At 41.0% G+C, this 16,124-nt stretch overlaps 1 protein-coding gene across 1 annotated transcript in view; it reads left to right on the top strand.

Moving 5' to 3' along the window:
* LOC106093444 (protein phosphatase Slingshot) overlaps window positions 1–16,124 on the top strand; it is a 51,272-nt gene that overhangs the window by 13,164 nt on the left and 21,984 nt on the right. The window contains exon 2 of the mRNA XM_059362257.1: window positions 13,083–13,126. Within this exon, the coding sequence (XP_059218240.1) occupies window positions 13,083–13,126 (44 nt within the window). The remainder of the gene's footprint in view (window positions 1–13,082; window positions 13,127–16,124) is intronic.

Below are 16,124 nucleotides of genomic sequence, written 5' to 3'. Positions count from 1 at the left end.
GGCGTGAGGTTCCGCGCTACAAGAAAGAACCTCTAGATCAACCGGCTTATCAAGCGGGTCTAGACAACATTTATGCAGACACGGTAGCAGATGCTGTAAATAGCTACCGGGTAAATGTAGTCCTTGGAGAACGATCGCCTCCCATTGTACCTGAATAATTTGACATCCCCCGGCAAACCAGAGTAGTTCTGGCTCAATTACTCAGACCCAGATCCCTCTGGACGCACCCCATCTTATTCACAGAGTTCCTGGATCTTGACACTTAACAGAATCAATCAGACGAAAGATAGAACATAACAAACTGCTACAACAACAACATCAGCGGTATCGAGCGGATAGCCTCAGTAAGAGACCGGGCGGCATCGGCTCTTACCCAAATACTGAGTGCCTATGATGGCGATATGACAAGGCGAGTTATTGGAGCTTTTAATTAACCAATGGCCATCTTGTTCCCGCGGCGATCGGTCTTTGGACCGGAACGAGCTTGCTCACCAACAGGAGCTTGACGAGGATCCCTAACTTCACATGAAAATGTGGCTACAACAACAAAAATACCTATTAGAAGTTGATAACGAAACTGAAATTTTAAGATCCTAGGGCTCTAGGTTCTACCATGCTTCACATGAAAATGTGGCTACAACAACAACAATACCTATTAGAAGTTGATAACGAAACTGAAATTTTAAGATCCTAGGGCTCTAGTTTCTACCATTTCTTGGAATAGATAATCCAGGTATTTTGTATATACCCGAGTAAAAAAATTGATATAGTTATATCCAAAGATGTCGGGGACCAGATAAAATTAGATCTAATCAGATCTAAATGGATCTGACATACCAGCAATATATGATTATATCTGATGTATACACAATTATATTTGGTAGTAGATATTATAATATATATATATATATATATATATATATATATATATATATATATATATATATATATATATATATATATATATATATATATATATATATATATATATATATATATATATATATATATATATAATATAATATATAATTATGTATGGGACCAGATATACAGTGGTGAAAAAAGATATGGACAACAGTTACTTTGAATATTATTACATAACAAGTGTAAGATAAAATCATTACTTTTGCATAAGGCTGAATCTGAATATTCGCAAACATTTTGGGCTTTGACCGGTGAACTTGAATTTTAATTTGAATTTGATATTAAATTTCATATAAATCACCGATACTCTTTTTGGTGATTTTTTCGGTGAACTAACTCGGAAAAAATAATAGGGACACTTTTAAAATGTAAAAGGAGAGAAAGCCACAACGTTACCACTCATTCACATGCATTATTGCAATATTCATTTCGTAAATTAAGGCAAGCACCTGAAAACGGTTCGCGGAGTTCACACAACTGAAGAAGAGAAAAAAAGCGGTTAGAGAATTAAACAAGTAAAATCATGTTAAGTTCAGCCGGGCCGAATCTTGGGAACCCACCACCATGGATCATGCTACAAATTTATAAAAAATAAATTTAGTTGAAGGGCATAATTTAACTTTGTCAAACCAACAGAAATTGAAGCACCTAAGAACCGAACAAGGATGATCAAGAGACCGGTTTACATGGGAGCTTTATCAGGTTAAAGACTGATTTGTGCCGTATTTGGCACAGTTGTTGGAAGTCGTAACAGAACACCGCATGCAAAATTTCAGCTAAATCGGACAAAAATTGCAGCTTGTAAAGACTCAAGAAATCAAATCGGGAGATCGTTTATTGACCGATTTGGACTGTACTAGACACAGCTATTAGAAGTCATAAAAGAACACTAAATGCAAAATTTCAGCCAAATCGGACACAAATTAGGGCTTGTAAGGGCTCAAGAAGTCAAATCGGGAAATTGGTTTATATGGGAGCTATATCAGGTTATAAACCGATTTGGACCGTACTTGGCACAGTTGTTTGAAGTCATAACAGAAGTCAAGGGCTCTAGTCAAATCATGAGAACGGTTTATATGGGAGCTATATCAGAAGGCCACCGTATCGCAGAGGTTAGTATTTCCGCCTATGACGCTGAACGCCTGAGTTCGAATCCTGGCTAGACCATCAGAAAAAATGAGGTACAATGCCATGTAAAACTTGTGAGGTACTATACCATGTAAAACTTATCTCCAAAGCGGTGTCGCACGCCGTTCGGACTCGGCTATAAAAAGGGGGTCCCTTATCTAGGAGCTTTAATTTTAATCGGACTGCACTCATTGTTATGTGAAAAGTTTGCCCCTGTTGCTTAGTGAAATGTTCATGGGCAAAATTTGCAATTTGCAATATCAGGTTATAGACCGATGTCAACCGTACTTGGCACAGTTGTTGGAAGTCATAACAGAACACTCCATGCAAAACTTCAGCCAAATCGGAAAAAATGCGACTTCCAGGGGCTCAAGAAGTCAAATCGGAAGATCGGTTTATATGGGAGCTATTTCTAAATCTGAAGCAATATGACCTATTTGCAATCGTCAACGACCTAAATCAATATTAAATTTCTGCAAAATTTCAAGCGGTTAGCTGTAGGCGTTCGACCGCTTTCGTGATTTCGACAGACGGACGGACGGACATGGCAAGATCGACTCAGGACGTCGAGACGATCAAGAATTTATATACTTTATAGGGTCTTAGACGAATATTTCAAGGTGTTGGAAGGAAGAAATGACTAGATTAGTATACCCGCATCCTATGTTGGTGGGAATAAAAGACAAAACAAATAAAAACCATAAGGAAAGTTTCAAATCAATGAGGTTTAGCCCATGGTTGCGATAGGTAGACTCAGGACGTCCAGACGATCAAGAATATATATATATATATATATATATATATATATATATATATATATATATATATATATATATATATATATATATATATATACATATATATATATATATATATATATATATATATATATATATATATATATATATACTTTATGGGGTCTTAGTTGAATATTTCGAGGTGTTACAAACAGAATGACTAGATTAGGTTGGCTTAGGTTAGGTTTAAGTGGCAGTCTGCCATCAAACTCACTTAAACGTTTTCGTCCATTGTGATACCACAGGAACAGAAGAAGGAAGACGTTGCCTTCGGTCTGTCAGCATGTTTTCCGATTAGACAGTGACTTGTCAATGACTGAGACGTCTGTTCTAGCCAATGACAGCAATGCGGTAGACCTCTTCAAGTCTAGATTAGGCCACATAGTTTTGGAATACTCACAGTCCCCTCTTTGTGATCATCTATCATTCGTTGTTCTTCGTGTCTGGTCCTGAAAACTTAGCATACATGTCGCTAGAGGCTTACCCACATATTCCAGTATCCCTGGAATATGTAGGGTAGTTCCTAGTCTCGCAAACTCATCCGCTTTACAATTCACTGGCAGTCGGTTGTATGTACCGGATTGACCCGATGAATTCCTTCATCGGCAAGGGCTGCCGCCTCAGTGTACCACACACTGCTACTACAACAACAACAACAATTCCCTGGGATATCTTTGTGGACCGGCACCCAGAACAGGTGAATTTTGAACTGTTCAGCCATCTCGTTCAGATATCTGTGACAGTCGAGGGCGGTTTTTGTGTTCAGAAATACGTTCTCCAGGTATTTAATGGTTGCCTGGCTGTCTGAGAAGATATTTACGCCAATCGTCGTAATGACATTATATCTAGCCATTCCATCACTTCCTTAATTGCAAGGATCTCCGCTTGATACACACTGCAGTGGTCCGATAACCTTTTCGATATGACCAGTTCTATAAATATAGAGTACACTCCAAGACCAACTGGTCGTTTAGTTTCGAACCATCCGTATGGAAGTCTATGTAACTTCTGTTACCAGGGATATCTTAGTTCCAATCGGTTCTATCAGGAATAGTAGTAGAGTACTTTTTATCAAAAAGCGGCCAGGTAGGGTGTAATCCACGCTGCCTGGAACATCGGATATTGTAGCAAGGATAACACAGTGTCCGTAGCCGCCACAAGACTAATGAGAAAGCTCCCTTAACCTCTCGGCAGTGGTCGCAGCAATTTGTCTAACTGGCAAAACTTTGTGTTGCTTAGGTCTATGGGAGTTTTACTTTCGAAATGTATATGGTTTCACAATGCAAAACATAAAAAATATTTTTGAATTTTTTTTAGTAAATTACATTTGCACCTTTCCTAAATTTATTGTTGTTAGTTTTTGTTTTATGTTTTCGAAGCTTTATATATTAAAAATGATTCTTAATATTTTTCTGCTTTTAATGGTTATATACCATATATATAGCCCCAAGATCCAATTAATATGAAATTATAAATAATCTGATTCTGTTAGATATTGTTATATATCATTGGATCAGATTGTATACGGAAAAATTTTGGGGTAAAATTGTGTCTAATTGTGTCAGATTGTATCAAACTGGATACAGGGCCCGCTTCGCTGCGCCTTCTTTCACTCTCTTATTTTATCTGAGCTCTATGTAGACACGGTCAGGAAATAATTCCTGTTTGGGGGTGCTGGTTCGGCCTTTCAGATATTTCGGCACAATAGAGATATCATATTGGTGCTTTACTCCCGAATTCCTTTCATTTGAGCTTTATATTGCTATGGTGGGTAAACATGTCCGAAGTGGGGGTGAGGTTGACACCCATGTATCAGATTCGAGCTATACTCTCAAATTCCTTTCATTTGAGCCTAATATTGCCATTATTAATTTAAATTCGCATTTGGCGAGATTTGGAGGTGGGGCGGCCGACCTAGACATCCCACCTTGAATAGGTATACCAATTTTCTGTTTGTGAGTTATTTTAAACAAACAAAAAGTTCGGTTAAATCGCCCCAACCATCTCAGACGGTCCGCCCATTCTCCTGGTTTCGGTGATGGATTGGAGTAGACAAACCCTTTGCCCCAAAAGTGGATATCATATTTATACTCTTCTCCAAAAAACACATTTGAGCTATTTATTGCTATAGTCGGCATATATGTGTGGTTCAGCGCGAGTTTAAGAGATGAGTCGTCTATGAAACACTTGGCCATAAAACAGATATCAGATTTGAGCCCAAATATGTCTATTTGAGGGGTATATAGGGTGGGCGGCCACTCACGCACTTAGCCCTAAAAAATATCTGCATCGTTCTCTACTGTTAAATTACTTTTATTTGAGCTGCAATTGCCATTGGTTTAGGAGGGTTTATGTGGTGAGACTACACCCAAACACTTGGCCTCAAAATTCGATTTCAAATTCGTTTTCTGCTGTCAAATACCTATTATGTGGGCCTTTTATTACCATAGTAGATAAACATGGCCGGTTTGAAGGGACTCTGAAATAATAGCACCATCGTGCTGGAGCACGACTTTGTTGAGGCTCATAATGTCAAGCATTTTGAAAGTACCAATCAAGATATTCAGGGCTATAGGTGTCCTCGAGATCCATACTAATTAATTTTTTTTATAGGTTACCTAGATTCAAAGTAATATTTCAAAGCTACCACATGGGAAACCACTTTTTTAAAGATCCGTAGGTCCTCCTGTGTATATCCCAATTTGAGGGTATAAAGTGTACTCTTCTACCAAAGACCTTTTATTGCTATCAAATTCTATCCTGATCGGCCTTCATTTATTATTTTTATTCCTTTTTTTTGGGTCGGATGGGAGGGGGTTGATTGACCTCTGACACGTCCTTTCATTCGAATACAATATATTCTCGGTCGGGGGGTTTTTTGGGGCTGGAAAGGCTACGTAGATACCTTGGACCAAATTCTTATAACATATGTGTACTCAACTTCCAAACACATTTCATTTGATACCCATATTATCCCAATCGGTAAATATGTCCTGTTGAGCGGGTTTTGGGGTTTGGAGGGCGCTTTAGACACCGAAGAATAAATTTTTGTATCAACTTTTTTCTATACTTTTAATTACCTTACATTTGATATTCATATTGTCCCAATTGGTGAATATGTCGTGCTGGGGGTTTTTGGGGGTGGGGAGGCCCCTCAGGCACCAAGGAATACATTTTAAGTCAGATTTGTACTCTACTTTAAATACCTTTCATTTGATACCCATTTTGTATAAGAAAACTGTAAAATAATTCTGTTTGCTGGTGTTTTTGGGGGGTGCGGAACCCCTCGACATTTAAGGTGAAATTTCTATGCCAAGTTCGTACTTTACTTATAAATACATCTCAATTGATACCAATAGTGCCCAAAGCGGTACAAGTGTCCTGTTGGGTGTTGCTCTTGGAGGTGGGGAACCCTCCGACACTAAGGGTGACATTTTTATGCCAAATTCGTAAATACCTCTCATTTGATACCCATATTGCGCAAAGCGGTAAAAGTGTTCTCTTGGATGGTATTTTTGGAGGTTGGGGAACCCCCGACGTATTGTGCGACATTTCTATGCCAAGTTCGTACTCTACTCTTAAATACCTTTCATTTGATACCCATATTGTCCCAGTCGGTAAACATGTCCGTTCGGGTGGGTTTTGGGAGGGGGCGTCCCCCCAGGTTATTTTACCCCAAAAATGTATACCAATTTCGTTTTTTTATTGGGTTACCATAAGATGGCATACAAAATTTAGCTTAAATCGGTGCACCCATATCCGAGATCTGGAGTTTTTGAAAATGATGGTAAGGGGACTCTCCTCCCCCCTTCGGACATCAAAAAATGTAAAAATGTTCTTGAAAATCGGGTCAGTCGTTTTTAGTCTATACGAAACAGGCAAACAAACTAACAAACATTTTTATATAATAGACTTTACGGATCAGATATAATTAAATCTGACCATATCAATTTTTTTACTCGTGTTGGACAACTTATGTTTTCCAGAAATTTGATACCAAAAAAACAAAAAATTTTTAAAGAAACAAAATAAAAAAGAAATCATATCAAACATTGAATTTTTTAAAAATTTACTCTATCTACTTTTATTTGAAAAATTAATACGTGCAAATCATGTTCTGTCTTAAAGAACACGGGTCATCAAAATCCTGTGATTGTGCACTATACACATACACGTTGATGGAGGGGGCAATTTTTAACCCAAGTAGGTAAAATTTTGCACGCCTATTTCTGTTATGACTTTCAACACATGTGCCAATTATGGATCAAATTGCGCCATAACCCGATAAACGTGGAAAAATACTTACTTTAATTAGCTATAACAGAACATGAGCGAACTTCTGCGCTCATTTTATAATATCTGACACAGTCTTCCATTACACTCATTTAGACGTTTTCGTCCATTGTGATACCAAAGGAACAGAAGAAGGAAGATGTCGCTAGAGGCATACCCACAGATTCCAGTTTCCCTGGAAAGGTATTTCCATGTCTCGCAAGCTCGTCCGCTTTACAATTCCCTGGAATATCTCTGTGGCCCGACACCCAGTATAGGTGAATTTTGAACTATTCAGTCATTCGTTGAGAGATCTGCAACAGTCGAGAGCGGTTTTTGTGTTAAGAAATACGTTCTCCAGGTTATTTAATGGCTGCCTGGCTGTCTGAGAAGATATTTATGCCAATCGTCGTTATGATATTATATCTTAGCCATTCCTTCACTCCCTTAATTACAAGGATATCCGCTTGATACACACTGCAGTGGTCGGGTAACCTTTTCGATATGAGTTCTAGATCTTTAGAGAACACCCCAAAGCCCACCTGGTCGTCTAGCTTGGAAACTTCCATATAGAAGTCTATGTAACTTCTATTACCAGGGATATCGTAGTTCCAATCGGTTCCATCAGGAATAGTGTTACAGTACTTTTTATTACAAAGCAGTTCAGGGAAGTGTAATCCACACCATTCATGCCCTTTCCAAAATGTTTGATTTAAAATTAGATTTTCTGTCCAGCAAAACACCCAGGCATTTTGTGCTTTCAGTAAATGGAACATTCCTCCCAAGGAGACGGGACAATTTCCGTCTTGGATTGATTTACGCCAAGACGACGTTCAGTAGCCCACTCCGCCGTCGTTCGTAGAGCTTTCTGAAGTAAATCTCTAAGAGAGCTTGGAAACTTTCCCCTAACCGCAATACCCACGTCATCAGTATACGCATTACCCACGTAAAACCGCAATATTCACGTCATCAGTATACACGATCAGAGAACACTTCCCAGTCACACATCCTTCCGCTTATATCCTCCGATACAATGTTAACATCTAGTACCTCCTACCTGTTCTTTGAAATAAAGTTCGGTTTATTCCCTTTATTACAAATCGCCAGATTGCAATCTATAATATATTCGATAAGCAGTTCACCCCTTTCGTTGATATCCGAACTTAAACCAGCAACTTAAGGCTTGAAGGCTGCATCTCTGAATCGCCCGCCAATAATGAGACTTATTTATTTCAAGGCTGGCTACTACTGAATCTACATTGCTTTACAGCATTTAAACTACTCTTTGCAAGAATACAGGCTCTGTGTCTCTCATTCCCCGTACCCTTGAGTAGTGTGAATTCAGGAATACTTAGTCCACGAGCCATTCTCTCACACACCCATAGTTCCTGGATAAGAACCACATCAAAACCTCCTGCCTTACAATGGTGAAGATTTATCTTCAGAAACCGGACCATAGCCAGGTTTCAGAACTTTCACCACTGTTGCGTTAGCCTTGTCTTCTGAGTTCGCCAGGAATTCATCCTCACAATATTCATTCGATATTGTCATGATGAGCCTTCTTACGCATCCAACGGCAGTTGAGAAAGGTATGGAAACACTCTTCCTCAGGACACTGGATATTTGCGTTGTGGACGATTCCTCCTTAGATGCTCCACTAGCTGATTCTGTCGAAGTACGTTTTGAGTTCCATCCTTCCCAGCCGGCGTACGCCTTCAGCCCAATCCAATGGGATGACCCACCCACACAGGGCTTGTCAGGTCCCGATTCGAAGCCTTCGCCTCCTGTTTTGATCGTGACAGGGGGACTTAAGAGATGTGGTCAATAGTTCCTCAGGCAAGTGTTCAGCTACAACTGCTCAGTCGTCTCCTGATTCCTCAATCCCACCGCTTCCATACACCTTCAGTTTTAACTTGTTGAATCTCCAGGATACAACTTCTTCAGACTTTTTAAGGTTTGTGAGGCAGTCGGAATTTAGTACGAATACTGCACGTCTCCGGTCACCATCAACCTCTTCCAATCTACGAATCTATCAGTCGTTGATTGAAAGATTGGGATTACACTCCCTTAGCCTCCCAAGCATGGATTCAGGATCTGAGGGAATCCTTGGTATCCAGGCGTGTACCATTGGTCGAGAAGGAATATCTTCGTTTTGGACTAAATCCCGTGCTGCGCCTGGCCACATCTCGCTAATATTTCTATGGACGCAACGATACATTTCAATTGTTGCGTTGTTCCCCAAAAGCAATTACTTTTCATCGCCCCGATACCAGCTTGCATCGTCACAAACTGGAGGGGACCCAGGCAGTCATTTAGTCCATTAACTCTCCCACTCTTATTGTTGGTATACAGCCCTGTTCATCTCCATTGTTGACAACTACCATCACCAAGCTGTCCTTAGCGACATTAGCAAAGGTCCTCGGACCCAGATTACTATTGTTCGCCTAGTTCTATTGGTCATGGTCCCCTACAGGGGATCGCACCCTTTTGGCGGACTGCAGTGTCGTTTCCGAATTTAGACGTGTAGCATAAGGGGTTACCAGTTCAGCGAATCTCCGAGCTCAATTAAGAGAGCTTCTCTCCTTATCGGAGAGAGTGTTAAAATCATTCGTGCCAAGCCTCTCAATAAACCTGAGAACATTTTGCCTTTTATTATTCCAACCTCTTAACGCGCATATTGGTTTGCCAGAGAATGCCGATGATTTAAGCAAATTATAGGCATGCGAAGATAACATAGATTGGGCCTTGTCCTTAAGACTCGAACCAGTTGTCTTCGTTAAAAGCCCTTGCTGACCAGTCTCAGAGATTTGGTGTCGGAGATTTTGGAAGAAGCGCACAAGGTCGTGGCGATTGGAAAGCTATTCTAAGTTTGGCTAATGGGGCAAATATTATGCCATAGCTAAGTTAAGTAGATGTAATCCAAATGACTTATTAATGTCTGTACCAAGTTTTAGTATCCGGGTCCAGACGAGAAAATCAGAAAAAAACAAGTAAAAGCGTGCTAAGTTCGGCCACAATGGATCGCATTTCTCAAGTTCTTTGAACTATTTTTTCAAATAGAAAAACACCAGTCATAGAAAAATACTACCTCCAAATTTCAGTTCAGGCTCAAAAAATTAAAATGGGAGATCGTTTTATATGGCAGCTATATCAGGTTATATATTGATTTAGACCATACATGGAACAATTGTTGGAAGTCATACCAGAACGACATATACAAAATTTCAACCATATTGGATAAGAATTGTGCCCTCTAGAAGCCCAGGAAGTCTAATCGGGAGATAGGTTTATATGGCGGCTATATCAGAATATGGACTGATTTAGACAATACTTCACACAATTTCAGCTAAATCGGACTAGAAATGCGCCCTCTAGAAGCTGAAGAAGGCGAGACCCAAGATCGATTTATATGGCAGCTATATCAAAACATGGACCGATTTGGCCCATGTTTTACACTAATAAGAAGTATTTGTGCAAAATTTCAAGCGTCTAGCTTTACTCCTTCGAAAGTTAGCGAGGATCTTAGACGCATATTTTGAGGTGTTACAAACGGAATGACGAAATTAGTTTACCCCCCATGCTATGGTAGAGGGTATGCAATTTTGCGGTGCTAGCTTTTATACTTACAATAATGAAAAAGCACTAACACTTATTAAACAATAATACTCCGGCCATGGGATGACTATGTGTACCACACAGGTTGGAGCTCTCAGCTCCGACTTGTGTTATGTTCATAGTCATTACGAGAAGCTCAGCTGAGAGCTACCGGGCACGTCCACGGTTTGCGGGTAGTGGGATGCTCCATATACGAAGTATCTGCAAATGCAGTCGAGGACAATCAGTGGAGAGTGAGGTCGGGTGACGCCAGCTCTTGCTTAAATATTGAGTGCCTTTGATACTCGATATGACAAGGTGAGTTATTGGCGCCTTTAAATAACCAATGGCTATGATGTTCCCGCGGCGATCGGTCCTATGGACTGGAAAGAGCTTGCTCACCCATGGAGCTTGTCGAGGATCGCCACCTTCACATAGAAATGTGATTACAACAACAACAAACAATAATATTTGCCTCGTTTTTACAAATTAAAAACGGGAATGATGGCAGAGGGGAAGCTTGAACCCACCGCCATAAATCCTACAGTTTTTTTAAAACTTTGTTTATGTGCGCATTATATCAACGATCACGTTTGTTTTGGAGATTCTATTAATTTTTCAGTTAAATCTGATTTTATAGAAGAGGGTTTCAAATTATATTCAAAGCTGATTGTTTTAATTTAATTTTACATTGAAAGTGGCTGTTACCAAATGTTTGATTTTTATGCAACGATTTTTCTCATTTTTTCCTTAAACGTATTGTTATACCCTCCACCATAAGATGGGGGGTATACTAATTTCGTCATTCTGTTTGTAACTACTCGAAATATTCGTCTGAGACCCCATAAAGTATATATATTCTTGATCGTCGTGACATTTTATGTCGATCTAGCCATGTCCGTCCGTCTGTCCGTCCGTCCGTCCGTCCGTCTGTCTGTCGAAAGCACGCTAACTTCCGAAGGAGTAAAGCTAGCCGCTTGAAATTTTGCACAAATACTTCTTATTAGTGTAGGTCGGTTGGTATTGTAAATGGGCCATATCGGTCCATGTTTTGATATAGCTGCCATATAAACCGATCTTGGGTCTTGACTTCTTGAGCCTCTAGAGTGCGCAATTCTTATCCGATTGGAATGAAATTTTGCATGACGTGTTTTGCTATGATATCCAACAACTGTGCCAAGTATGGTTCAAATCGGTCCATAACCTGATATAGCTGCCATATAAACCGATCTTGGGTCTTGACTTCTTGAGCCTCTAGCGTGCGCAATTCTTATCCGATCAGAATGAAATTTTGCACGACGTGTTTTGTTAAGATATCCAACAACTGTGCCAAGTATGGGTTGAATCGGTCCATAACCTGATATAGCTGCCATATAAACCGATCTTGGGTCTTGACTTCTTGAGCCTCTAGAGTGCGCAATTCTTTTACGATTGAAATGAAATTTTGCACGACGTGTTTTCTTATTATATCCAACAACAGTGCCAAGTATGGTTCAAATCGGTCCATAACCTGATATAGCTACCATATAAACCGATCTTGGGTCTTGACTTCTTGACCCTCTAGAGGGCACAATTCTTATCCGATTTGAATGAATTTTTGCACGAAGTATTTCGTTATGATATCCAACAACTGTGCCAAGTATGGTTGAAATCGGTCCATAACCTGATATAGCTGTCATATAAACAAATCTGGGGATTTGATTTCTTGAGCTTCTAGAGGGCGCAATTCCTATCCGATTTGGCTGAAATTTTGCATGACGTATTTTATTTTTACTTTCAACAACTGTGTAAAATAAGGTTCAAATCGGTTCATAACCTGATATAGCTGCCATATAAACCGATCTGGGATCTTGACTTCTTGACCCTTAGAGGTCGCAATTATTATCCGATATGCCTGAAATTTTGTACGATGGATCCTCTCATGACCATCAACAAACGTGTTTGTTATGGTCTGAATCGGTCTATAGACCGATACAGATCCCATATAAATCGTTCTCTCTATTTTACTTCGTGAGCCCCAATGGGCGCAATTCTTATACGAATTGGCTGAAATTTTACACAGGTCTCCAACATATAATTTAATTGTGGTCCGAACCGGACCATATCTTGATATCGTTTTAATAGCAGAGCAACTCTTTTCTTATGTCCTTTTTTGCCTAAGAAGAGATGCCGGGAAAAGAACTCGACAAATGCGATCCATGGTGGAGGGTATATAAGATTCGGCCCGGCCGAACTTAGCACGCTTTTACTTGTTTTTATTTTACTTCTGTATGTAAATGTCTGTATTCTGTATTTAAATGAATGCTACTCGATAAATTTTTGGTAACATTTTTGTAATCTTCCACATATTATTTTTTTTTTTTGCAGGACAGCGAAGCAGATGAAGAGGAGGGTAGCAAACAAGAAAAAAGGTAATTTAAATAGCAAAATTTTAACTAAATATATATAGCGGACAAACTATACACGTCTAGGTTTATCTGTGGAAATTTAGTTGTTAATTCTAATTTAGCATATTTATCAGAGATTTCAGTAATAGACTTGGCCAACAGTTTTTTTTTTTGTGGGAAAGCGATGGATTTTTATAATAAAAATTTATTTGGTATTCATATAACCTCTTGAGAATCTCGATTTTGTATGTATATCGCTTTTTATATCCACCACCATAGGGTAGAAAGCGGTTATATTTATTCAGTCATTCAGTTTGCAACACATTGAAACATCCATTTCCGACCCTACAAAAAACATTTCGAATCGTGGTGAAATTATAAAGAGATTTAAGGATGTGCGAATGTCTGTGCGTCCATCTGTTGTAATCACGCTACAGCCTTCAAAACTTGATTTATTGAACTGAAATTTGTCACAGATACTTTTTTTGTTGCACGCAGGTTAAGTTCTTGAACGGGCCAAGTCGAGTCATGTTGTTGTTGTAGCAGTGTGTTGTGTTGTGTCTTTCGTCTGCTTGATTCTGTTGAGTATCCAGATCCAGGAACACTCCGACTAAAATGGGGTGCGTCCAGAGGGATCTGGTGACGCGTGTCGTGTGGTCCCTGATCACAATCGGAACGTATATCCTGCACGTTGGCATCAATCCTTGTTCTGTAGGAATTGGGGCGGCTGTAGCTCTTCAGGTGCAATAGGAGGCGGTCGTACTCCAAGGACCACATGGATGTGCTCCCGGTAGCTATTCAACGCATCTGCTACCGTGTGTGCATGAAAGATGTCTATACCCGCTTGATCTAGAGATTTTCTCTTATAGCGCTGGACATCACGCTCTAGATCATGTGGATCTACCTTAAGGCTTCTTGGCGGTGGATACCTATCTCCAAGATGATGATTTGTATGGTCTCTGCGATAACTGCCCAGAATGTAGTTATGTCTTCGCACGGGTAAGATCTTTGTCTCCAGTGCATTCTTCGAAATCCATGCTGATGCCTGGCGAATGGAAATTCTTCAACGAGACTCGGGACGAGCAGTCCCTCAAGTGTCTATGCTACTGGTGAGAGAAGGAAGATCGGTCTGTACGACTCCCCCTTACTCGGGTCTTTTCCAAGTTTCACTCTGCCCATTTTCCGGACGTCGGGCAGTTGTAAGGTACTCAACTCCAGGTAGATCCAGATTCTTTAGTATTAGTGTAGAGATTTCGTCGGGGCCCAATACCTTGGATGTCATTCGTAACTTCGTACACGGTTGTTGTTGTAGTAGCAGTTTATTGTGTACTATCTTTCGTCTGCTTGATTCTGTTGAGTGTCAAGACCCAGGAACCCCGCGACTAAGATGGGGTTCACACAGGGATCTGGGTCTGTATCGACGTGTATCGTGCGGTCCCTGGTTACAATCGGGACATACATCTTGCACGTCGGCATCAATCCTAGCTCTGTGGGAATTGAGGCGGCTGCATCTGCCGGAACGTAATTGAGCCAGAACCACTCTGGTTTGCCGGGGGAGGTCGATTTCTTCGGGTGCAATGGGTGGCGGTGGTTCTCCAAGGACTACATTCACCCGGTAGCCAATTAACGCGTCTGCTACCGTGTCTGCATGAATGTTGTTCAGACCCGCTTGATATGCCGCTTGATCTAGAGGTTCTCTCTTGTAGCGCTGAACCTCACGCTCTAGATCGTGTAGATCTACCTTAAGGCTTCTGGGCGGTGGGTATCTATCCACAAGATGATGATTTGGATGATTTCTGCGATAACAGCCCAAAAGGTATTGCTTAGACAGCATGTAGTTATGTCTTCGCACTGGTAGGATCTTTGTCTCCTGATGGAGGTGGTCCACATGAGAACTAAGGAGACAGCCCGTCGCAGTTCGGAGGGCGGCATTCTGACAAATCTGAATATTATTCCACTGCGTGTCACAAAGTTGACGTGGGCACACTGGCGCTGCATAACTTACCACAGACCGGCCAATTGCTTTGTACGTGGTCAACAAGGTTTCTTTGTCTAGGGCTAGGGTGCTGTCGTTGCATAAATTGCCGTACGGGAGAGGTCGGGGGGTCACATAGTCCGACGACGGCGACGCTTGTGACCCACTGCTGGCTATGTTCGCACAGCACCTAGCGACATAGCCAGTATGACTATACTCCCGTAGCGAAGTTAGGCCAGAGCAAGAACGGAAATGTACCCACTCCAAGCACCGGTTACAACTCACCGACACCGACCGATGATGAAGGCGGTTCTGGCAAACCAAACAGAACCAGGGTCCGGGGTTCTTTTCAATCTCGGCACGGACCAGAAGCGTACGGAGAAGGCACTTCGGGATGTGCCTCTCCCATGACGAAAAAAGACGAACACGTACACTAAGGCGGCAGCCCTTGCCGATAAGGATTCCATCGGGTCAATCCGGTGCGTATAACCGGCTGCCATGGGATTGTCGTACACGGTCTGCCGGGGTTCGAGAGTGACTTAACAGTAGACCACAGCTTACCTAAACCGGTACCGAAGTAACATTGCTCCAAGTGTTCCGGCTACAAATTCCGCTTATGTTCGTTGACTATCCTATTAATTTCAGGACTACCCTATTATTTACCACTGCATGTGCCGGGAAATTGGGCCGCACTTGAGGTATTCGAACGGCTGCGTTAATGATGTCTCAGAATTTCCTCTCGGCAATTAGCACATTCGAGGCGGGTGCCAGTTCAGCGGCGATTGGTGTACTCTGATGCCGACCCAATCGGCCTTCTTTTGATTGATAAACATCCGGCGCTCAGGTGTTATGAACTTGGGTGGCCGGTCGATGGTGAAAATTATGGGGAGGTGGTCTGTCACTCAGGGGAGGAAATGGAAATATCCGGCGAGCTGCAGCAACTCCTCGTAATCCTAGTAGTGGCATCCTCATTCACCCTGCAAAACGTGGAGCCTTCAATCTGCTCTGACAAAGCTGTTCGTTACCTAGGGGAGAATGCCATGAAAA

Source organism: Stomoxys calcitrans, chromosome 2 (assembly GCF_963082655.1).
Source record: "Stomoxys calcitrans chromosome 2, idStoCalc2.1, whole genome shotgun sequence".
In the NCBI taxonomy this organism is placed as follows: Eukaryota; Metazoa; Arthropoda; class Insecta; order Diptera; family Muscidae; genus Stomoxys; species Stomoxys calcitrans.
Note: the sequence above shows the minus strand (reverse complement) of the source record. Positions and strands in the feature narration are given on the sequence as shown.